Source organism: Canis lupus, chromosome 25 (assembly GCF_003254725.2).
Source record: "Canis lupus dingo isolate Sandy chromosome 25, ASM325472v2, whole genome shotgun sequence".
In the NCBI taxonomy this organism is placed as follows: Eukaryota; Metazoa; Chordata; class Mammalia; order Carnivora; family Canidae; genus Canis; species Canis lupus.
In genome coordinates this window covers 1,729,038-1,755,058 of record NC_064267.1, presented here as the reverse complement: position 1 = coordinate 1,755,058, position 26,021 = coordinate 1,729,038, and the positions used below count along the sequence as shown (strand labels likewise).

The 26,021-nt window shown below is 39.8% G+C and overlaps 1 protein-coding gene across 4 annotated transcripts in view; it reads right to left on the bottom strand.

Annotated features, from left to right (window-relative positions):
• Positions 1–3,982: 3,982 nt before the first annotated feature.
• Positions 3,983–26,021, bottom strand: part of LHFPL6 (LHFPL tetraspan subfamily member 6) — a 237,469-nt gene continuing 215,430 nt past the window's right edge. For all 4 annotated transcript variants that reach the window (XM_035718770.2, XM_025462403.3, XM_035718768.2 and 1 more), the window contains one exon: positions 3,983–5,098. In XM_035718770.2, coding sequence (XP_035574663.1) covers positions 4,980–5,098 — 119 coding nt within the window. In that variant the 3' untranslated portion in view covers positions 3,983–4,979. The remainder of the gene's footprint in view (positions 5,099–26,021) is intronic.

Here is a 26,021-nt window from a genome sequence, read left to right as displayed (position 1 = left end):
AACAACCCTATGCCAAAGGAAATCGTAGCTGATGTGCTTCTGCTTTAAATATTGTGAAAACATTCCTGCATTCATTTCTTATTGATGCTTGCATAGTCATTGATGTTGCCCATATTTGTTATTTCTATATCCTAACTTTCTCCTGAGCCTAAGACCTTAATTTTCAACTACCCATTAGGCATCTCCCCCTGGATATCCCACAGGCACCTCACACATAAAGAGTTCTTAATTACTTTGATGTTCTTTCACATCGTGTCTTGGTGTGGCATTCCACACTGGAGATCAGAACCACCTCTGCTCTCATCCTTCCCACTTTCTACATCTAAAGATCTATTGATTCTATCCTCCTATTCCCTCTGATCTGTCCCATCATCTCCACTTGCACTAATTTTGGTTCTCACATGATGACATCAACCTATTTGTTCACCTCCTTGTCCTAAGCACTTAGACCATAGTAGGAGCTCAAAACTCTTTGTTGGTAAGATGAATACATTGTAACAGTTCCTCTTTCCACCTCTGCTATCCAGTGAGGAACCACCAGAGTAGCTCCAGGGATCTTTGTAAACCACCCAGGTAGTCAGGCCCCATCTTCCCACTTCCCACGTCAAATGCTTCCATTACCTCCGGGATCAATTGTAATCTTCTTAGCATGGCCTACGAAGCACTTCTTGCCTTTCCATCTCATGTCTACCACATCTCCCACCATACCCCAGTGCACCCTCACTGTAGCCTCAGGAGACAGCAGGCAGCACCAGAGCTCTTTAAGGTCCTTCTCCCACTTTTTAGCAATCTATGATTAGCATATGGTAAGGCACAGACTTCGATTGCTCATATGGATGGATTCTGAAAAATGTGCACAACTGTAACCATCATCCTAAGCAACACATAGGACAATTTCCAACACCCCAGGAAGCTCCTGTGTCCTCATCAGTTAATGCCTTCAGGTTAACCATTGATCTGATTTCTATCATGATATATTAGTTTTGCTTGTACGTCTGGCTTCTTTAGTTCAACACAATATGAGATTCATGTGTGTCATCATGTATATCTGAAGTACATTTTTTTTTTATTGTGGAGTAGTATTCTACTTAAATATATCACAATTTCTCTATCTATTGGCAGATATTTGAGCTGTTCCCAGTTTGGGATTATTATGTGTCAAACTGAAATGTACATTTTTATACAATGTTTTTGTGGACAGAAGTGTTTTGTTTTTTGTTTTGTTTTGTCTTTTGGTGTAAATAGCTCGGAGGGGAGTTAGTTTTGTTAGCTTTGTAAGAAACTGCCTAATGGTCTTCCAACCATGCATCATCACTATGCTTGGTAATGTTGGGTGTTGTTAACATTTTTATTTTGGTCATTCTAGTGTACGTGAAGTGGTGTTCCATTGTGGCTGTAAGTTGCATTTTCTTCTTCACCAATGATGTCGAGCACCTTTTCAAAATGATTATTGGCATTTGTATAGCCTCTTTTGTCCTATATCCCATTCAAGTTGTTATTCACTTAAAAAAATTGACTTGTTAATTTTTTTATTGTTACTCATTTGCCAGACATATAACTTCCAGTCTCCTTTTCATTTTCTTCATAATGTCTTTTGAAGAGCAGAAATTGTAATTTCTCATCTTTTTTTTCCTATGCCTTTTTAATTTGTGCAGAATTATTTATCCAGGTGGAACTGCCCTCTCCTCCATCCCCCTCTTGAGAGTCATTTGGCATCATAGGATATGGAAATCACTGATTTTTTTTTCTTCCCTTTTCCCCACAAGCTTGAGAGGAGGCCAACTTGAGAGCAGGAGTCATGTTTTATGGATTGCTTTATATCTAGTGGAATACCTAGCAAGTAGCAGGTGCTCAAGGACCATTTATAACCCCAATATACAAATGAATGTGTTGAAAATTGGAAGAGTTGGTTCAATTTCATCAGTTCGCGTGTTGCATATCATTTTCTGAAAACAAGGAAATCTCCCCACTTACCTCACAAGCATGTACAAGAGAGGAAAGCTTTATGAGGTTGTGAAAATGGAGAGGTTCTGCCTCTAAGTAAGTGTATATCAGTGAGCAGCCTGTGAATAGACACGTTTCACACATTTTACTATTGCTGTTGTAAAGCAATAAGGATTATTTCATGAATCCTGTTTTTATTTGAAAGGAAGTATATGTGATTTTTTGGGTAATTCTTAATAAATTAGATGCTCCTTATTAAATGCTGGGACATCTTGAACCCAAAACACAAATGACTAGTCAGAACTCAAGATGTAAGTGTTTGCCATTTGACTGCATCCTGTTGGAGTAATCAGCTTTTTTATTTTAGTGAGGTACATTAATGTCTAAAATCATATGGGTCACATAAAAAGGACAATGTCATCATTAAATCTGTCCAAGAAATAATCTTAATGAATTCCATAGAGAATCCCACTTGATAATGGGAGCTAGAAAATCATAATACTATTCTGACAGGAAGGTGTAGTTAAAAACATTTGAAAAGCACCAGAAACAATAAAAATGATGGGTTCATTGAATAAGCAAAGTGTAATCTCCTCTCTTCAGGAAACCACAAAGTGGAGAAGCCCCTGCTCAGTGGACAATGAGACACAGTCAAAGGACATTCAGCCCATTATGAATTAAGCATTTGAGAGCAGAATGATTTTTTTTTCCATGGCAACAAAGCCTTAGAAAGTCCAGAATTTCATTGGCTAGATTCTTGTATTGTTCTCCCAGGGCAGCACAAATCCTCACACTAGATGATTAAAAGTATCAGAAGCAGATTGTGGAGGCCGAGAAAAATTAAGGCCATTCCACCTCAAGTTTAGCATTAGCACAAGTACAGCCATCTTAGGCCCCTGGGAATAAGAGCTGAACTTTACAGGAAAAACTGCAGAACGTCCTTGGCAGGGAATCCCATATCGGAAAGACATAAAGCTCAGAATGCCCTTGGCAGAGAATCCCATATCAGATCTTAAGAAACTCCCCAACCCTTTCCCCCATATTGGAATGGAAAAAATTCCTCCATCCCTTCTGAAGATCCCCTAGACCAGCCCATAAAAAACCCAGCTGTAACCCACTTCGGGGTCCAAGTCCCTGCTCTGCTGTATGGAGTATACTTGGACCCAAGCTCGAGCTTGTAGATAAACCCTCGTGTACTTGCATCGGTGTCAGCTCCTTGATGGTTTCTCGGATTCGCAATCTTGGGCACAACACAGATGTGACATTCAGATATTCAAACTAAATTGATAAATATGGATAGGAAGAATAGAAAATAGAGTTACACGTATAAATAACCAGAATGTGCAATGCCACCATTCAGAAAGTACACAATTTAGAAACTAATGGACACTGAAGTTTTAAGGATTGGATTGTTGTAACTCAGGGTTGCCTAAGAAAATAATACATCCATTACCCAAGATGCAACCTTTGCTCCTGGAAGTGTAGGTTCTGCTACGGGGTGATGAGAAGGTCCATATCCTTCACTTCAGTTGAAGCTTTATTCTGGGAGCAGACATGTGAGATAATCTTTCTCAAATGGCCAAGAGCCGTAAAAGAGAGGGGTGTGAAGTTGTCCCTGGCACAGAAGTACTAAGGAAACCCAGTGCCTTGTTCAAGGTGGAGCGGCAGCAAGTCACAGGAGGCTTGTCATGACGCTGGCATATTCCTGGACACTGCTGGCCCAGACATTGCCCAGGCTCTCCTTGCCCTATGCCATGTCCGAATATTGTCCAGATTCTCAAAGTCAATCCAAAAATAGACTTGAAATTCTTCTCTCATGAGAATCTGGTCATGATTTAAATGTAGTTAGAATTCTAGTTGCAAAGAATTTAAGTTGAAAGCTGGAACTCTTACCTTTAATACTTTGTATGCCTAAAACAATGGTTGGTTGGGTGATTAGAGAGAATTAATGGCAGGATTTAGGAGGAAAAGGAAAATTTACAGGACTGTTGGAGTTGAAAGACTATTTAGAAAATTAAAGAAGCAAATCCAGTCTGAATTAACACTTCATGGCTCGTTTATTGATCAAAGAGAATTTATTCACAGAGTTTTTCAAATACAAACAAAAAAAAATAGCACTTTAAAATTTTTTAATACAAAATGAATATTGAAATAAATGTGGTACAGCACAGTACAATAATGAACAAAAGAAAGCAAGATCTAATGAATGGAAAATGTCTCTCATTACTCTCACTCCTTCAACTGAATTCTCTCCTACAGTGGATAGGAAGTTGCCTCTTTACTTCATAAGAATATCATAGCAGAAGCTACTCAAAGAGATCTTGAATATTTTTGAATAATATTGAAATACAAAGGCTTAACTCTATATGTCTGCATATGCAGGATATACAAAATACTGATAGAGTGGCTTATTGGTCCATTTATTAGGTTTAATGTATGCTTTATAAAGTGATAATACTGTATTTTAAGTGTACATTAAAAAGAAAACAGAGGAGTAATGCATTGCTGAACCTCCCATACAATCTGTGCAACAATGTCTATGTTTGTGTGTGGGCATGTGTGTGGATGCGCATGACTCGACTCTATGTGCTTTCAGAAGTGCCATGACCTACAGGGAACATCTGTGGGTTACCCTGCTTCCCAACATAATACTGTTTCTACTAGCCCTTTTAATTTTCTGAGTCCTCGTCTTTAAAAAAAAAAAACAACAAAGCTTTTGTTTGCATATATAGGTTTGTTCTGTGTGTGTATGTGATCTACATTAACAATACTCTGTGGAATAGAAATACTCAACACCCTGCAATATTTTTAGCCTTTGGTCCATTTTTCTCTATTTTTCCATGTTCGCTATTTCTTTTGTAAATCTTGCATAACCCTCTGACATTACATAATGTTTATCATACCACTGGGTTTCATTTCATTTGCACTGTATGGATTAGAGAACCACTATTCCACCTTTTAAAGTAGCTGGATGTTCGTTCTCTCCAGACCCCTTCGGTTTATCTTCTCCTCTGTTTACTCTTGGTGGCTCCATCTCAGTATGGGTACTGCTTCTGTTTCTTGCCTGAGAAGCAAGCCAGCCATGTGCACAGCAGCATGGCGGTGGCAGCACCTGCTCCCGTGCAATAGTAGGCCCAGCCAATCTCACACTTACCTAGGGACACAGGAGAGGGAGAGAAAACAGGCACAGATCAGGATGAATTTTCCAGATGCTCTATTATTTCTCCCAATGTGTATGAACCTGGTGTACTGAAGTAAAACTGAAATACCCATTAAAAAATGTGGCATACTCACCCAAATGGAATGATAACAAGTGCTAAAAGCTATCTCAAGACTAAAGAAAGCCATAATGGTTGTGTGCATTTCAAAAGGACCTCCCCCAGCTACCCTCCTGCTAGCTAAGAAGATACAAGATAGAGGCCTATTCTCTTCCACCAATGCCCACTCTTTTGGCTGAAGAAAAGGAGGAATGATAGCAATCAGGATAGAAGAGATGAAAGTACTAGTCCGAATTTAAATCATCCAAATTCATATGCACAATGAAAAAAAATCAAAATATAGATACAGTCTTTCTGCAAAGGGGCCACTCTGTGGAGGAGATCCATTTGAAGGATGATGTGGAAATGAATACTGCTATTTATATAAAGTTGCCAAATGACTTACATTCTACCTTTTGAATTGAAGAACAAAAACTCCCAGATTCTTCTGGGATCAATACTCCTCTTTAAATTAAAATGTCATCATATGTTCTCATAGAACATAATGAAAAGTGTTCAAATGAGCCCTGACCAGAGTTGGATTAGTACTACTGGTAATAATAGCACACCCACAATTCTAAAAATATAATTAGTAAAAGAAAACAGAAGTAGCTATTTTAATTTCAGAGAGAGCAGACTTCAAAGCAAAAAAAGTTATCAGGCACAAAGATGGGCATTACATAATGATAAGGGAGTGAATTTTTCAAGAAGACAAAATAATCCGTAATGTGTGTGTGCCTATCAACAAAGCATCAAATTACATGACACAAAACCTGATAGGAGAAACAGATAAACCCATTATCATAGTTGGAGACTTCAACACCATTCTATTGGAAACTGACAGATCCAGCAGGCAGAAAATAATCTGGAAGGACATAGTTGATATCAATCAACTGAATTGATTGACATCTAGAGTACTTCAACCAACAATAGTAGAATACACATTCTTCTCAAGGCCACATGGAAAATGCAGCAAAATTCTGGGTCTTATATAATACACACTTTAAAAACATTTAAAAGAATAGGAATCAACATTATCTATTCTTAGCCTACAATGTAATTAAACTAGAAACCAGTGACAGAAAGATCACTGGAAAATACGAAAATTTGTGGTGATTAAACAACACACTTCTAAACAACACAGGGCCAAAGAAGAAATCTCAAACAAAATTTAAAATAGTTTGAACTAAATGAAAATGAAAACACAACTTATCAAAATTTTACACAGCAATGGAAATGGTGCTTAGAGGGAAATGAATAGCATCAAATTATATATTAGAAAAGAAGAAAGATCTATAATCAATAATATAAGATTCTGCTTTAGAAAACTAAAAAAGAAGAACATATTAAACTCAATGTAAGCAGAAGAAAATAAATGAGTTAGAGCAGAAATCATTAACATTCTATGAGACCATCATTGCCCTAACACCAAAATCAGATAAAAATATTACAAGAAAACTACAAACCAGTATTTCTCATGAACAGAGATACAAAAATTCACAACAAGCTATCGCAAATTGAATCCAACAATGTATAAAAAGAAACACACAACCAAGTATAATTTATCCCAAATATACAAGACTAGTTCAGCATTCAAAAGTCAATTAATATACTGAGGTGCCTAGGTGGCTCAGTTGGTTAAGTGTCTGACTCTTCATTTTGACTCAGTTTATGATTTTGGGGTTGTGGGATCAAGCCCCACATCAGGAATCCATGCTTGGTGAGGCATCTGCTTGAGATTCTCTCTCTCCTGCCCCCCCCCCTTCTGCTTGCTCTCTCTCTAAAATAGGTAAATGAATCTTTTTTAAAAAGTTAATTAATATAATGTATCACATCAAAACACTAAAAGAAAAAAATCACAAGGTCATATTGATAGATGAAAAAAAGGGATTTAACAAAATCCAACATCCATTCATGATTTGAAAAAATCATACATTCATGATTAAAAAATCTCAGTGAACTAGGAATAGAGGGAAATTTTCTCAACTTGTCAAAGAATATCTAAAAACATTTACAGCTAATGTCATACTTCATGGTGATAAACTTAAAGCTTTTATTTTCAGATTAATTTCCATTAGTACCTGTAAGACATTCAGGAGAATTTCGAGTGATTGCCATTTCAATGATGTTGATGAAACTGCTTAGATATGGTTAACATTAAACTTCAATAAGAAAGTCCCATAATTTATTAATATCTTCAGGGTAAACGAGATGGCAGAGGGAGACTGCTCCATTGTACTGTGTTGTGCCTTTCTCACAAAGCAAGGATGTTCCCTCTCACCACTCCTTTGCAACATTTTACTGAAGGCTGTTGCTAATGCAATAGGGCAGGAAAAGGAAATACAAGGTATACAGATTGGGAAGGAAGAAATAAAACTGTCTTTGCAGATGGCATGATTGTCTATATAGAAAATGTGAAAGAATCCACAAAACAACAACAACAACAACAACAACAACAACAAAACAAAACAAACAAAAAAACCACTCCTGGAACTAATAAGCAATTATAGAAAGGCTGTAGGACATAAGGATAATATACAAAAGTCAATCACTTCCTATATACCAGTAATGAACAAGTAGAATTTGGAATTCAAAAGATAATGCCATTTATATTAGCACCCCCCAAAATGAGATAATTAGGTATGAATCTAACAAAATATGTACAATTAGGTATAAATCTAATAAAATACATACAATATATGAGAAAATCTACAAAACTCTGATGAACAAAAATCAAAGAATTAGATAAATGGAGAAATATTCCATGTTCACAAATAGGAAGACCTGATAGTATCAAGATGCCAGTCCCTCCCAATTTGACCTATAGATTTGGTGCAATTCTATTCAAAATCTCAGAAAGTTATTTTGCAGATATTGACAAACTGATTCTAAAATTGTATAAACTGTATAAAGAGAGGCAAAACCCTCAGGATAGCCAACATAATACTGAACAAAATTCAATACAGTTGGAGAACTGATACTACTCAACTTCAAGACTTACTCTAAACCTCCAGTAATCAAAACAGGGTAGTACTGGTGAAAGAACAGACACATAGATGAATGGAACAGAATGGATAGGCCAGAAATAGACTCACATAAATATAGTTAACTGATCTTTAACAAAGGAACAGAGGCAATAAAATGAAGCAAAGACAGTGTTTTTAATAAATGGTGCTGGAATATCTGGACATTCACATGCAAAAAAGGAAAAAAAAAAAGGAAATTGGACATAGACTTTACAGCCTTCACAAATATTAACTAAAACTAGGTCATAGACCTAAATGTAATACATAAAACTACAAAACCTCTAAAAGATAACATAACAGAAAATGTAGGTAACCTTGAGTATGGTAATGACTTTCGATATAACACAATCCATAAAAAGCACAATCCATGAAAGAAATAATTGAAGGCTGAACTTCATTAACATTAAAAAAAAATTCTGCGCTGTGAAAAGCAGTGCTAAGAGAATGAGAAGATAAGCTACAGGCTGGGTGAAAATATTTGCAAAAGATATATCTGATAAAGGAATCTCATCCAAAATATACAAAGAACCTTTGAAATTCAACAATAAGAAAACAAACAACCTGATTTTTAAAATGAGCCAAAGATCCTAACAGACACTTTACCAAAGAAGATATACAGATGGCAGATAAACATATGAAAAGATGCTCCCCATATTATATGTCATAAGGGAAGTGCAAATTAAAATGAGATACCACTTCAGACTGATTTGAATGGCCAAAATCTGGAATACTGACACCACCAAATGCTGGTGAATATGTGAAACAAGAGGAACTCTTATACGTTGATGGTTGTGGAGGCCGAGAAAATTAAGGCCATTCCACCTTAAGTTCAGCATTAGCACAAGTACAGCCATCTCAGGCCCCTGTGAATAAGAGCTGAACTTTACTTTACTTCAGTTAAGCCCCATATTAGAAGGAGAACAGAGCTCAATGCCCGTGGCAGAAAGTCCCATATCAGAATGAGAACAGAGCTTAATGCCCTTGAAAGCCCCATATCAGAATGTAAACAGAACTTGAGGAATTCCTCCCCCCGCTTCTGGAGGTCCCCTAGACCAGCCCATAAAACTCAGCTAGAACCCACCTCGGGGTCCAAGTCCCTGCTCCGCTGTGTCGGGTATACTTGGACCCAAGCTCGAGCTTGTTAACAAACCCTCGTGTACTTGCATCGGGGTCGGCTCCTCGGTGGTTTCTCGGATTTGCAATCTTGGGCACAACAGTGTTAAGGATGCAAAATGGTACATTCAGTAATCGCACTCCTTGGTATTTACCCAAAGGAGCTGAAAACTTAAATCCACAAAAAATCTGCATATGGATGTTTTTAGCAGCTTTATCCAAAATTGCCCAAGCTTTAGAGCAACCAAGATGCCTTTCAGAGCCAGGACTCAAACTTGGGTTCTGTGTTCAAGAATAAGAAGTCATTGACCCAGAATATCCTATTTGAATGAACAAAATAGTTTCCTGCATTCATTAATCCTCCCTTCCTCAATTTTTTTACAGCATTCAAATTATTCTTTTTGTGTGCACAGTATGGAAGGCCTCTATATCTTTCATCGAACATTGTCTTTTCTGCTCTAATTTTAATCCCTCTTTTAGCCAGTTTTAGGATATTATCAGAAAATGCTTTAACAATATTTTTCCTTCCTTTTTTGCTATCATTTATACATTACAGTAGATATAAACACATAGATTTCAGTCATGCAACGCATAAGCCATAGATTGAAAACTATATCATTTTTTAAACAAGTCAGTCATTTTATCTTGTTCATTAGTAACTTTTCTCTTGAAAAATACAACGACTGTTAAATGTAGCATGCAATTTGACTTCATATCTTCTCTGAGGTTTACTGGAGGGGTAGTCAGCATGCAGCCCATGTACAGATAAAAGGTGAGATCAGGCAAAGCTAAGTGAGTCATTGGCTTGTGGTCATTATAAAGCAATAGCAGCAGGATTAAATCAAGAGTACACTACCCAGGGACATAGAAAATAGGCTATGTGCAGTCTTCACCCTAGGTGTCATCCTTGATTTCTCTCTCTCCATATCTAATAACAATTTAAAAACAGCAAACACGTATTGATTACTACTTGATCTGAACTGTTAGAAGAGCTTTACAGGGAGTAAATGTTAATGCATTTAATCCTCATAAGAACATGATGTGATAGGTACATTCAGATGGGAAAACTAAAGCCAAGAAAAATGCAATAATCTGCTCAAAGACTCATCCTTAGTAAGTGGCAAGTCCTTTGCCCCTCTCCAAAATTTATCTTCTGTGCTACTGCTCCTCAGATGCCTGCAGCACCCTCATGAAATCTCATCTGCCATCACTGCTTTCCTGTCTCCCTGTTTCTGCTTATGCTATCACCAACAGCAAAGCAGACAGCTACCTTCTTAAAGATAAATCTTAAGGCACTGCCTTACTTAAACTTTTCAAATGAATTGTCAAACACCCAATCTCCTTCCAATGGCCTATCAGGCCTTGAATGATGATATCTGCCTACTTTTCAAAACTCATGACTGACTTCCCTCTTGTCCACTTTCAGACATATTGTCTGCCTTCTCTAGACCTCATGAGGCTTGTTGCTGGCTTGGGTGCTTCATGTTCATTATTCTTTCTACTCAGAAAGTTCTACTCCAGATCATTAGACAGCTGGCTCCTTCTGAAATGGCAGCTCTGTAAAGATATGTCCCAGCCCCCACCTACTTCATCAAAGTCACACTATTTCTCTACCTCACTTTATTGCTTTTGCAGCACCTACCATGGTTTGTAAATTGTGTGTGTGTGTGTGTGTGTGTGTGTGTGTGTGTGTTTAACTTCAGTCTCTTCCACTAGAATGAAAATTTCAATTAGGGGAGACATTTGCATGTTTTCTTCTCTACTCTACCCCTACAAAAGTGCCTGTCTCATAGCAGGTACTCACTAAATAAACGCTGAATGAAAGGCAAGGAAAAGGAGGAACAGAAAGAAAGGAAACAAAGTAGGCAAATAGCTAGTCCCTGGAAAACAGAGTAAATCTGGAATTTTATTATATAGATAACTCTAGTCCTGTTTTGACACAGAACTTTCAGAGAGAAGTTCCCAAACCAACTTTATAGCATTTACAGAGTGTGTTAAATTTAACAGGTTAATAGATCCTGAAAGATTACATCTCCACGGCAGGGTAGGTCTCACTGGCACAGTGACCTCCATCAAAACAGACTCAGGAAGTATTTTTTCAAGAGTAACAGAGTCCCGTTCATGGACCAAATTTTCTGGTAACCATCTACAAATGTGGCTGGAGAATAATCTCCATTTTTAATTATTCTTTAGCTGGATTAAATAAATCTAGGAGGGAGAATTAATAGGTCGCAAAGAGATGGCAAGAGGTTTAGAACCTTTCAAGAAGCCAGCAAAATTTGTGGGCTATCCATTCAGCCTGGGGCTCATAACATGGAACACGATTGTTCATTAATAACAAGGTATTGACCTACACACAGTTCTGTGACCTAACAGGAAGAGCAGAGTACATAATTCTTTATTAATTATTGACACTTATTCAAGAAAAAGTAACTGGTGAGGGCAATTATTTGAAAATAGTCCATGTGACAGTGGCCATGTATACTAAATAAAGATGAAAAGAAGTTACTAAATAATTGACCACTGAGGACCCAGGAGAGAGAGAGAGAGAGAGAGAGAGAGAGAGTGTGTGTGTGTGTATTTTTTTTGCCTCCAGGGAAGTCAACAGAAAATAGGGGTTCTTAACTGGCAAAGCTGGGAGCAGACCATATAGATATTCTATCTAATTCCTTTATACCCCTTAGGCGATCCTGAGTTCTCACCCTTAGCTTCTGATCGTGCTCTTCTCCTAACAGCTTACCCTTGCGACCCTCTGCAGAGGACCCATGAGAGTGGAGCCACATTGCCCCAACTCTCAGAGAGCTTAAGGGCCCTTGGTGTGGCCAACAGCCACTATACAGAAGTATGAAAGCCGGCTTTCTCACCTCCAGGGGAGACAGACTGTCTGGTGGAATGAATGTTCCAGAGCCCCAGTGAGTTCAGACTGAGGCCGGGACCTCACCTCGAATTGTACCCTTCACATTTACTCTTTTACTACTTTACTTCCCATTTCCTTACTGGTTTCTTGAATATGAATCCTCATCTAAGGATCTGTTCTGGGGAACCTGATTTAAGACAAGAGCAAGGGAACAAAATCTTTCTTGCTTTATCTTTTTCCTAATAAAGGTCTGTGAGGTCTTCGTTGTTAGAGGTTTAACCACCCCACCCACCTACCCACCCCACCCAGGCCCTGTCATCACTGAAAGACCCACAGAACAGAGCCTTGAGTGAGGTGGGACACAAAGACAAAAGAAAAACATTTACATGTCCTTACTACTTATAACTTGGCAAAGTCCTTGAAACAGGGAAAGTGACCTTCCTCTGGGAGCTCAGCTGCCTCAATGTTAATACTTTGCTAGGGGCAAAAGGCAAACTTAGCTTAAATTCTTCCAACCCTCCAGGATCCAGGGAATCTCCTTAAACACATAAAAATTTCTTTGGAAACTTCCTTTATCTCTACCCCTCAAGATATATGTTGGCAATCATCCCCCAAGCATACCCCATTGATATACATCTGAAGGGTCTTGTGACTGGGGTTTTACTAAACAGTAATAAATGACCTTTTCCTAACAATAGCTAGCCTTCTCAAGGTCCTGGAAACGTTGCCTCCAAAATTCCTTACAGACTTACACTATCCCTAACACACTATCCACTTGAAAGTAAATAATCGGCCACTCACAACCCCAGGGCAGCTCTTTCTGCCCACGGATCCTATCCCTGTGCTTTAATAAAAACACCTTTTTCCACTGAAGATGTCTCAAGAATTCTTTCTTTCTTTTTTTAAAAAAGATTTTATTTATTTATTCATGAGAGAGAGAGAGAGAGAGAGAGAGAGGCAGAGACACAGGCAGAGGGAGAAGCAGGCTCCATGCAGGGAGCCCGATGTGGGACTCAATCCCTGGACTCCAGGATCAAGCCCTGGGCCAAAGGCAGGCGCTAAACTGCTGAGCCACCCAGGGATCCCTCAAGAATTCTTTCTTAACCATTGGCTCTGAACCCCAACATTTCCTACATCATTCACACCAGATGTCTAGACTACTATCTTCCTGGTGGCAAATCCAACTCCATGTCTTGGTAAGTATGTGTGTATTATTTCTAATAATTGTTTCTGGAGCCCTTCTTGTTTGTGTCATAAAACATATAGTCAACTCATCAAACCAGCTATTTATCAGATGAAAACAGAAAGGAGGCTAAATGAAGTTATTTTAAAAGTGTGCCATAAGAAAAGAAAATGTTTGAGGATATCAATTGCCACTAATTACTCATACATGCAAATTTATGTACATAATCTATATATTTTGTGATTTAAATCCAGCAATGGGTTCAGATCCAAAATAAGCAACTAATGTTCAGTGTGATTTATGAAAAAATCTTCTATTTCAGATATGAAGACTTCCACTTAGTAATTCATAAAATACAGAATCATTAAATCAATATGGACTTATCCTGGTATTTAGATTTTTTATTTATATTTTTTAGAAATATACCTAGCCCATCAAATGACCCTCAAAAGAATATACAAAAAAGCACACACACACACACACACACACACACACACACACACACAAATATCTTTTGAGAAGCAGGAGATGGTGAATATCAAATATCAAGATGATATTGGTAAGATCAAGATGTGTCAATAGGATTTAGGCAAAACTACAGGAACATTAAGTCTGACTCTTGATTCCCTTTCTCCCATTCTTCCTTTCTCCCTCAATTCGCTCATTGATTCAACAAATATTTATTAAGTGTCTATTTTGACTAGGAATTGTTGGGCTGGCGAGACTGGGGACCTCAAAACGGCGGACCCCAGGCCAGCAACCTCCCAATAATGCCGCCTTGCAGCCTACCCCTATCTTCCCACAGAAAACTCTTTATAGACTCCCCTGCGGTTTTCCTGGCCCGCGACTCCCGCTCTCTCCCTCCCCTGTGGGCCGTGGAACCTCGCCCACGAGCGCGGCCCATTAAAAGCCTGTTTTGACCAACTTTTGCCTTGACTCTCTATTCCATTTCACTACCGATCGGATTAAACCTGACAGGAATCACTGGGTGCTGGGGATTTTGTTGCAAACAAGATAAAAGCAGTCCCTGCTATCAAGGAGTTCTGTCTAGTCAAGGAAGTACTAAACAATAATTATGCAGATAATTATATAATGATAATCAAGGCATGTGCTTTTAAGAAAAAAATTTCAGGATGCCAAGACAGCAAATCACAAGGGATCTTTAGAGTGTGGTCAGTGAAATCGAACCTTAAATTAGAAATGAAATATATATTGAGACTGGAAAAAGAGCAGGCGCCAGCCAAGTAGAAATGGGAGAGGGCAGAGAAGAGTGTACCTGCACTTGGGGACTGAGAAATGGAGAAATATGGGCAAATTTAGCTCTTGTTCAAGTATTGCTCAAGAAAGAAATAATGCCACTTGGGGTGTAAGCAAGAGATGGGGCTGGGTATGAACATCTCCAGAGTTTGATCTCTCCAGAATTTTCACCTGTACTAGTAGATAGAAATGTAAGCTGTGGAGGCCGAGAAAATTGAGGCCATTCCACTTTAAGTTCAGCGTTAGCACACGTCCAGCCATCCCAGGCCCCTGCGAAGAAGAGCTGAAATTTACATTACTTCAGTTACAGGAAAAAAACAAAAGTTTACAGCTTAATGTCCTAGAATGCCCCAGAATAGAATAAAAACTGAGCCAAAGCCAAGGGCAGGAAGCCCCGATTAGAATGAGAACAGAGCTCCATGCCCTTGAAGGCCCCATATCAAAATGTAAACAGAACTTGAGGAATTGCTCCAGCCCTTCTGGAGGTCCCCAGACCAGCCCTTAAAACTAAGCTAAAACCCACCTCGGGGTCCAAGTCCCTGCTCCGCTGTGTCGGGTGTACTTGGACCCAAGCTCGAGCTTGTAAATCAACCCTCGTGTGTTTGCATCGGGGTCGGCTCCTTGGTGGTTTCTCGGATTCGCAATCTTGGGCACAACAAAGCTACTCAACATTTGTCAATAAATCCTGAGCACCCACTGTATGTGTTGCAATGTTACAGGAGCCAGAGACTCAGCAGTAAACAAGACAGGGTCGTTGGTCTAACAAGGTTTATGTTCTAGTAAGACTGATTCTCAAGTCACTCACATCACTTGCTTTATTTTGAAACTATCCCTTGTATATTCTACACATATATTTTGTATAAGTTCAGTTGGATGAAATTGACCAGATACAGAGGGATTTTTTTTTCATGAAACATAAATATAAACACAAAATATCTAGAGTTCATGAGAGTTCTGAGATTTTCCAGCTTGCACTCTGGACACACTGTACCTTGAATTTCTCCAGAGGAAAAAGAAAAGTAGATTTTTTTTCCTCTTTGAGCATGATTTCATTGTTAAAACCCCCATGCTCAATGTAAGAAATTAGCACCATGTTTTACAATAATAAGAGGAAAAAGTCTTTTTGAGTACAGTAGGCTATCAGGAAAGTTTATATGTTTTAAACAGCATGATAATCCCTGAGTAGTAACAGGACTAAATGAAACCAGGAAATGCAGGACCTTTCTTCCAAGCTCCTCCTCCCTCTCCCCAAGCCGTGGCAATAAATGCTTGTTATGATAATGCAAACAAAAAGCATTTTACTAGAGGGCAAGTTCTGTCTGTGATCCTTTCAGGAAATTAGAGAAGCAAATCTGTTTAAACTCTCCCTTTTGCTCTGTGTAATGCTCCATCAGACAGGACTCCAAGCTTGCTTGGTTGGCAAATTGCTGCTTTCAACAATGGGGAATACTATTCTTGACAGATAGAACAGAGGTTAATGGGCAGAAGGCAGCAAACCACAGCCACCTGCTAAGTCAATAGGAAAAGATGCTGTGGCGGCGTTCCAGGGCAGCCCCGAGGAGATGGGGTGCGAGAGGTGTGTCTGGTGTTTTCGGAGAGGCTCAAGTTCATTTCTTTTTGTCCAGCTTTGGTCAGGAATAGAGACAGAAGAAAAAGTAGAAAGAATCCAGCCTCACTGTTAGTTAACAATGGAATTCCAGAGGTCTTTTCATCTTTGGAGGAAATGGCAGTTTAACATCTGCCGCAATAATTGGTGTCATTAACATTACAGAACCTACTATGGGCCACCACGCCTCCTCTACTCTGGTAGCTTGGTGCTCAGTACAATGCCCAGGCCACAGCGGATGATCAATATATGTTCATGGCATGAATGAGTATCAGACACAGTACTTGGGCTGAGAAGAGGAATCTGAAGTTAATAACGAGTGTTAACTCGTCACGTATACAGATTGCGAGCCAGGTGTCATCTCACTTCATCATTTTTGCCTCTGATGCTTTCCAGAAATCAGAGAAGCAAATCTGTATGTATTTTCCCAGAGTTCTTCCCACTGTGAGGATGTAGAAATGGAGTTCCATACAAGGTAAGTAATTTATTTAGTATCTCAGGTAAATGGTGAAGCTTCAACTTGAACTTGGGTCAGACTCTGATCCCAGAACTTTCTCCTGTGCTCAGATAAGGTAGTAGGGTGTTCTACATCAAATGCATTTTCCCCGTTTGTTAGATAGTACTTGTCTTTGTTAGAACTTACACGCCAACAAGAAATATATTTTACTCCTTTGAATTCGTGGGTCTCCTTAGAAGACTCCACGTCCCTGTGTCCACCTTGCACAATTCTAGTTATTAAAGGCCTACCTTTGACTAACTTGGTACCCAATTCCTGAGGTGACAGAACCAAACCAGCACTCTCTGGGCAACCCCATCTCTTCTAGACAATGTGGATAACTGATTCTTCCTCGATGTGAACCTGGCTATGAACATGCCCCAAGCTGTGTGTTTAGACCCTTCTTGGGGTGCTGTCAGTAAGCCCTCAGCAGGCTGGCAGGAGCCATCATGCCATCCTCACCCCTATGCAGAGATGTGGCCACAGTGCCACCCACTGCTTACACTGTTGCTGTAGCACAACACAAAACATGGTAGCTCAGCAGTCCCATCCTCTCACTGATGTGATCTGACACACAACTCCATGTGTGCCTGGCCTTCCTTCCTGGGCTCTGCATTTGAACCCGAGCTCCACCTCTTCCCAGCTTCTTTCTTTCTTTACTGATCACTGCTATGTTCCCAGACTTGTGGCCACAAGGGCCCGAGTTCAGATATAATAAAACCACTGACTGCATTTATCAAAGGAGAATATCTTTCCTCTCTGATATTTTAAAATTTTCACTATGTTAAGATACAAATGCACAGCCCATGTAGAAAAGAAGCAGACATTTTCAATTTCATCCTGTTTGCCATATAAATAATGAGGGCTGGCAGGTGGAAGGATCAGAGGAGAGACAAAGATTTTTGTCCTCTTAAAAACCCGCCCAGAAGTTTGATATGTCTTGCTTCTCTTGAATAAATTCCTTCATGTCTCTTCATATTCAGACCATCTTGTCTGCATACACATTAACAACAACAACAACAAAACTCCCAAAACAATCAAGAACAAAAAGAATCTGTCACAGGACCCATTCCATTTGCTCCTTTGTGAGTGACCCAACAAAGGTGTCACTGGTGAAAAAAGAAACAAGTTTCAAACCTTCCGCCTAAAACATACAAAAGCTTTAATTCAAATGTTTAAAAGAACAAGTGGCTAAAATGATACCTTGTATGACTGAAAAGAGAAGAATGCTCAATCTTGGTTGTGGGGGTAAAAAACGGAGAAATAAAAAGACTGAGGAAGGGCAGCCCGGGTGGCTCAGCGGTTTAGCACCGCCTTCAGCTCAGGGCCTGATCCTGCAGACCCAGGATTGAGTCTCCTGTCGGGCTCCCTGCATGGAGCCTGCTTCTCCCTCTGCCTGTGTCTCTGCCCCTCTCTCTCTGTGTCTCTCATGAATAAATAAATAAAATCTAAAAAAAAAAAAAAAAAAGACTGCAGAAGAAGTACAGAAAGTATGCCTCTTTCTCAAGCTCCCATACTTGTAGTCCATCTGTTCATCACTCGAAGTATAAACTCACATTGCTTATCAGGGCTGTCCTGTATACAGCTGCAGGGATTTATTTATTTATTTATTTATTTATTTATTTATTTACAGATTTATGCATTTATTTGAGAGAAAGAGAATGAGCAGGAGGGGCAGAGGGAGAGAGAGAGAGAGAGAGAGAGAAAATCTCCAGCAGACTCCCCACTGAGCACAGAGCCTGACGTGGGGCTCCATCTCACCACCCTGAGATTATGACCTGAATGGAAACCAAGAGTTGGACAGCGCTACCCAGGCGATCAGGGCCCCAGTTATATATTCTGTGTACCCCATGGGGATGTGCTCTATGGTTTCTGCAAGCAGATCTGGGGCACGCACACACCCTGTTAGTACTTCCCCAAAAATAGATAATGGGGAGGTATGTGTAATGTGAGAATCCCTTAAATCCTAAGCACTGAATGTCCCAAAACATCCTAGCAAGGGGTGGCCATGTTGACACCTCAAATTCCAGAGCAGTACCACAGTGGGTGGGCACTGTGTTTCTCTTCAAGGACTGTGGCTTTTGACTCAAATAGAGTAGGCTGACTGTATCCACCTGTTATCTCCCTCATTCCCAGGTTCAGGATACTGAATAGTAGGACCTGAACTCTCTGGAAATTGAATGATATCTCTTCCCCCAAACACAGAACATGCCTCATTGAATAATGATCTAGCTCTGAGCACTGGAGTCACTTAAACAAAAAAGAGGAGGCAAGAAATGTCTTAACAGATCCTTCTATCTTCTTTGTTTACACTACTTTCTCCACAGAGTTAATCAGGATGTTAATAATCAGAATATAAAATGTAAATAAATAAATAAATAACCGAATCAGAAGCTGAAGGCCCCCCCCCCACCAACACACACACACAAAAGATAAAATGCAGACATGTCCATTGGTAAGAACTGAGATACTTAAGCCATGGCATTAGTAAGGATTTTCACCACCATGTGTGTCAAAGGGAATAGGGATTTACTCTCTGAAAAAGATAAGATAGGCATCTACAAAGAGCCCATAACAGCATCATATCTAAGGAGATATGTTATGGGTAAGTTTTATTTCTCCGTTTTTTACCCCACAACCAAGATTGAGCATTCTTCTCTTTTCAGTCATACAAGGTATCATTTTAGCCACTTGTTCTTTTAAACATTTGAATTAAAGCTTTTGTATCATAAAATAGTATGAAATGTTAAATGAAGGGCCTAGTGTGCAGAATACAGGTGTCCAGGTGAGGAGGAAGTGGAGCACCAACTCCATCTGCTCCAGGACGTACCAGGCCAAGACCAGAGCGGCACTGATGCCTGATGCCTTTTCATCCACAAAGTGCCTCCAGGCTAGAGGTTGTATATGGTTCGCCATGGGAAACAACACTTCCCACTGAAATCCAGCCGATATACAGATTTTACATGAGCAAAGCATATGCTCCATAAGAAAAACCCACAGAAAGTTTATGTACCATCAAAGTCATCCCTGGCAAGTCAGGCTGTGAGTGCTTGAGACAGAAGGACATGGCAGGAGGACGCAGGGTCAGGAGCAAGGAACTCAGAGGCAGAGCTCAGAGGCAGAGCCTCAAGGGCAGAGGCTTTTCTACATTCGAAGCCTTGTCAAGAACCAGTGCATCACACCTCCGTTGCTGTGTCCTCGTGACTTTATCTTTTCTTCCCTCCTCCTCTTCCCGCCTAGCATATCGCAGCATTACAGATTTTAGAGCAAAGGGACATTAGAGAAGGACCATCTAAGGCAAGGGTTGAAAACCTTTTTCTGGGAAGGGCCAGGTAGTAAATCTTTTAGGTCAAAAGCAGCCAGAGACACCAAGTAAGCACTCAAGCATGCCTGCGTTCCAATAAAAGTTACTGAAAAACAAGCAGGATGGATTTGTCGCGCGGCATGCTCACACCCTTGACATCGGTCATCTCCTGTATTTTGCCAATGAGGATACTGTAGCTCGGGAGACAAAAGTCCCCTTCCCTGGTCTCTTGAATGTGTTTTCTTCAGTAGGAGAGCTTTCTCTTTGTTTAGAATTTTGAATTTCCAGGTTCCAATCTAAAGCAGGGTGCTGATGCTGGGTTATTCTTAACCAAAAATTTAGTCCTGGACTATCTGGGTAATAAGTATGTCCACCACATCATTACCTACCTGTACTTTAAAGTCAAATTCACAAAGCCAAAGCAAATAATTATAACGTTGGGGGAGGGGGGGATACACCAACAATCTCTTTTACCAACAAACCAGTGGAACAGATGTACTTTGTGTCAATATAAATAAATCCTCAGTGTGAAAACAACTCTAAATCTCTAGATAAAAAATGAACAGATAGACAGAATGTTGTGTACCCATTTAATGGAGTATTATTCAGGCCTAAAAAAGGAATGAAATTTGGCCACACACTACAACATGGATGAGCTCTGAAGATATCATGCTAAGTGAAAGAAGGCAGATACAAAAGGACAAATACTGTAGGATTCCATGTATGTGAGGTACTTTGAATAGGCAAATTCATAGAACGGTGGTTACTAGGATCTGGCAGTTAGAGATAATGGAGAGTTATTGTTTACTGGATATAGATGCTGTTTAGGATGATGGAAGAGTTCTGGAAATAGGAAATAGTGATGATGGTTGCACATTGTGAATGTACTTAATGCCATTGAGTTGCACACTTAGAAATGGTTGAAATGATAAATTTTATGTTACATACATTTTGGCACAGTGTAACAAAAAAGGAGCTGTGTTATGTGGAGGTAGAAAACAGAGTAGAGATGGGTTAATCAGAGAAACAATCCTGGAAGATCAAAATAATAGACATTCGGGTGATTTTGCACAGGAAAGGTGGCTTCACTTCCTCTCACACCAAGACTGTCAGGCGTGTTTCCTGATCCTACCACACTGAGCCTGTTTATTGTTTTTCCTGCCCATCAGATCCATTCTGGGTCCTTCCTCTTAACCTCTGCACTGATTCAAGGTCCTGCATCACCCCATCCTGAATTCTGGTAAAAACCATTTAACTGTGAAACAGGTCGCAAATATGCTCTGCCTATGTAGCAGGCCTGTGCCACAAAGGGATGTTAAAGAAAATAACGACCCTGGTGCTTCTAGAAATATAATCGAATTTCAGCTTAAGTGTCATAATATAGGGTAAGTGTATCTGAATTCTTATGATCACACCAATCAAATGGACCTCTGTTCTGCGTCCCGGTAAATAATTTTGTTAAGATAAACATTTGCAAGATTTATACATAAAAAAATGGTTTTCCCTCCGTCCTGCCTGGCCATCTGAGTCTCTTTAGCACAGAGACTTAATTTTATTAATCTTTGTTATTAATCTCTGCTCTTAGCACCAAATCCATCCTGAAAGTTTCACTAGAGATAATGCCATCGTTAAGGTGATAAGGTGCACACATTGGCTCTAGATACACAATGTACACTGGTGGCCTTTGTGATCATGCTGTCAACTGACACAGAATCTGCTCTCCATGTGGGGGGAGGCTGAGGTCACCAGTGGTGTTTATTCAGCATATGGTGACAGAGTATCCTTTAGTTTCTGTCTATCGCTGCTGTTTATAAAGGCCGGAATGACCTGAAATTCAGCTCCTCTGACTCATAAATGGCCCCAAAAGATAGTGTGAAAGGACCTAGACTCTCTCTGATTGCTAGTCTTCAGTGTAGCCTGCAGCTGCTGGCCAATTTTCCAGCAAATCCACATGAAGAGTTGCCGCACTCCATTCTGATAGCATTTTATCTGCCCTCCTCTGTTGGTCAGGCTTCCCTTGCCATCAAGCTGCCTCTGAATAGCCTCTCTATATCCAGTTAAATGGAAATGGGCTGCAGCAAGCATGGCTTTGAGCTTGGTTCTGCCCTCCATCTAAGAGGTTTTCCTGGATGATCCCTCCTTATGTGTCAGGTGGCTGCTTGGGGACAAGCCTAATCCAATTTGGTCAAGCACAACCTTGAGACTTTCTGGTAAATTACAGCAAATGTTGAAAAAGTGTGAGGGATGGTGTCTGGTAACCACTCTCCTACAACCTCATTTCCAGTTTAGAATGAAAACAAGTCTCAGACCAAATGCTGCTACACAGAGATGTTCAAGAAACAGTTATCAAAAAGCAGACACAAATCAGGTCATCAGCCTTTTCTGGAAGCTAGTCAAAGCCTAGTTAGCTCTCTATCCTTTAAGTGTTTGGAAATACCACTTTGCATGAGGGAACCACTGGAGCGATGTTTTAGGGCAGGATTTGATTCCCTTTGGCAACAAAGAACCAGAAATCCTCCACATAAATACTGGAAATTGAGCTTTTTAGGGATGATCAAGCCTTGGCTGCCATTCCTAAGGGCAGCAAACACATAGCTGGAATGCTTTAGTGAAGCTGTACCAGTTGTTAAAAATCCTAAAATATGTCCCTCTGGGTACTAGTGGGTAAACATCCACTTCTCCAAGTTCCCCAAGTGTCCTTTCTCTGTCTCTGAGAACTCTAGAGAATGCTTGCCTCATGTTCCAGCAACCAAAGAGTTAGTGCCTGGCAGAGCAGGGTCCCTAGGGAGTCTGCTCTAGTGCTGTGGCCAGGATGTGTTTTAGTTTGGATTGGTTAGAGCCTACGAAAAATTGGCTGCTACATATTTTTCATATCACTGGGACTTAGAATAATGGCTGTATGCCTGGATGGATGTTTCCATCCCTTCACACAAGGATAGGGGGTATCTTTAACTCTTTGGGTTAATCCACAATCCTGAATGTCTTTAATCTCATTGGTAGAAACCCATTTTTAACATTTATCATGTTAATTAGTAAGATATTAACTCCACCAATAAAAATCCATTTCTGATATTGCTACACTAATAGCAAAGCTTCTGGTTTTGGTTGAGATACGGATAACAGAGCACTGTGCTAGCAGCCCTGAGTATCTGTTCTGGAGGATGCACCTGAGTAGTGACTTCTCCTAGCTGATACACATCTCACTCTTTTTATCCCAAAGCATTTTCAAACGAATCACAGGCATTATAACAGTGATGTCAAGAACTATCAAGAGTCTGAGATTTTACTCTACTTGCAAGCTAGCAAATTAAACTGCCACAATTTCACAGATGCTAGAAAAGCCAGGAGACTCCCAAGTCAGAGATGGAGGTGTACATCACTCACAGCACAGGAAGCAGCTTGAGCTTCACATTTGCACCCATCCCCTTGCCTCCCACATTGCACGGGGGCTGATGTGGCAAACTCAGTGAGTTTGGGCCACAGTTGAGGAATCCCATGCTTAGGGAACCCCAATTTCTTAAAATAGGCTGCAAACAAATCTGCCCAAATTTTGCCCCAGAGGGAGACATTATCTTCATTACACTAAACAAGAAACAAACTTGTCCTCTGCTCCAGAACGATTCAATACCTTCCAAGGCTGCTCATTATACAAACATCTTTGACAAGATAGTTCAGAACCAAAAGCTCTTGGGACACGCCGAAGAGCTGTCTCCTGATAATGGCACCAATGAAACGGACTAGCAGTCTAAGTGGAAACATATTCAATTCACTAGGAAGGTTGAACACTCATTTTTACAATATGATTTCAAAGTAGAATTGGTATATGGGAGCATCTATTTGCAATAATGCTTACTGTAAGTACGATGTTTCCCCTACAACATCCCTCTGACAAACACCTCCACAGGTAATGAAATCAAGTCAAAAGGGTTCAGTGGCTCTCTAGTTTCCTGGGATGGGATGTGTGTGTGTGTGTGTGTGTGTGTGTGTGTGTGTGTGATATTTGAGGATTGTTTGGCAGGGAAAGTCTAGAGATCAAGTTTCTCAGCTTCCTAATGTCACACTTCCAAATGTGGTTTAGCAGAGATTCTAAGTCTTCAGGTGTCAGGAACGTATTTGAATACTGTATGAAAGCTTTGAATAAATTCTCCAGAAAACAACATGTACACATAGCCATATAAAATTTGCACATAATTTCAGTGGGGTCAGAAATCTCTGAAGCCTATTAATGGACTTTGGACCCTCGAATGATCTGAATATATCAATCCCCAGAACAAGGCTTATTGAAACACTGAACTCATTTACCAGTGTCATCAAAATATCCAGTTGCCAAACCAAAGTAGCTTACTATCCAGATATCATGTAGCTGATATTCTTGGCTATCCAAAACATGACCCCAAATCAGGAAATAAGGAAAAATAAAACTGCCCAGAGCATACAAAAATCAGTACTTCAAAGATATATGGTGCACAGCAATAGAGCTGAACTGTGTTCAGAGAAAACAGGAGAGCACCAGGTGGAGGGGCAGAGGTTGAGAGTATCTTAAGTCAATTCTGCACTGAACACAGAGCCCAGTATAGGGCTCCATCTTGCAACCCTGAGATCAGGACCTGAGCCTAAACCAAGAGTTGGATGCATAACCAACTGAACCACCCAGGTGCCCTGGACTGTATTCCTTGAAAAGCATGATTTAAAGGTGGTTTATTATGATTTAGAAAGCATACAAACCAGATGTGAAGAAATGAGAGAAATCCATGATTAATAACTGCAGTGAATAATTGCTGACAGTGGGACATAAAACTTTCGCAAAACAACAAAAAGCTAGAAAGAACTCAATTTTTTCACTCTTGGTTATTTGGTTATTTAGTGTAAAGTTAAATCATTCTACAAAGGCCCATGACTCTTAGTTATGACTCCATCTGAGTCATGAGACCACAATCGCTAATGATTTTTTTAAAGACTTTTAAAGACTTTTTTATGTTTCATGTATTCTGGCTAAATGAAGGATTCTGGCTATGATACATCTACATCCTCAAACTGTTTCAACATGATTAAAATAGGAAATATGTTGACCTTTCAGGCAGGAAGGAAGAACTAATGGTTACTGTAGGTCTTCCATGTTTAAAGGGCCTTGCACTCTCATCACATTTAATCCTTTCAACGGGCCTGTGAAATAGGGATTGTCATTCCCTTTTAGAGAAATTCTGAGAGGCCAAACCTGTCCAGAATCAACCAGCTAGAAGAGAGTGAAACTGGGATTGAAACCAGTCCGCGCTTTTCCCATTAACTATTCCTTTGAGGGGGGAAATTCATTACTCTGGAATAATCCATTCACATGGAATTTCATGAAAAGATCTCATAAATTAGTTTTGCTCTACAAATTCTCTACATTAATTAGTTTTTGTCAACATTCCAACAGGTTAAAAATCAGATTAGAAGTCAGTTGAGCCTTTTGATGACTTTGTTGTGTTTTTGGTCTTATTCTAAAACACTTTTGATGCGTTGTTAATCAATAATGCTTACATGTAGCCATTTCTTAACAGAAGACCCACTAACAGAGGCAAAAATACACAGGTTACAAAACACATGAGTTCTCAATTCTGGGGCAGAAATATTTCTCCTGAGATTAAGAACCATAACATCAAGATTTGAAAGAACTCTAACATTCATGTAGACAAATCTCCCAGCAACAACACTGGAAGGTCTTTCTTCAGTGTTCCTATTTAATAAGAGAATGTTCTAAGAAATCTGTGACAAATCTCTCAACTATAATCCCTTTGAGGGCAGGGAGCAAGTAGGGGACTGACTTCTCAAGTGGGCTGCATTAATTACATTATCGAAAGGGGTGCACTTCGGTATGATAGGAGGGGATAGGCTCTTCTTCCTAATTAGCAGATTATTCTCCAAATCCTTAACTACTAAGACATTTTAATAAAATCTGCAGATTTATTCAAGATGATGTTCATATAGCTGATTTACGT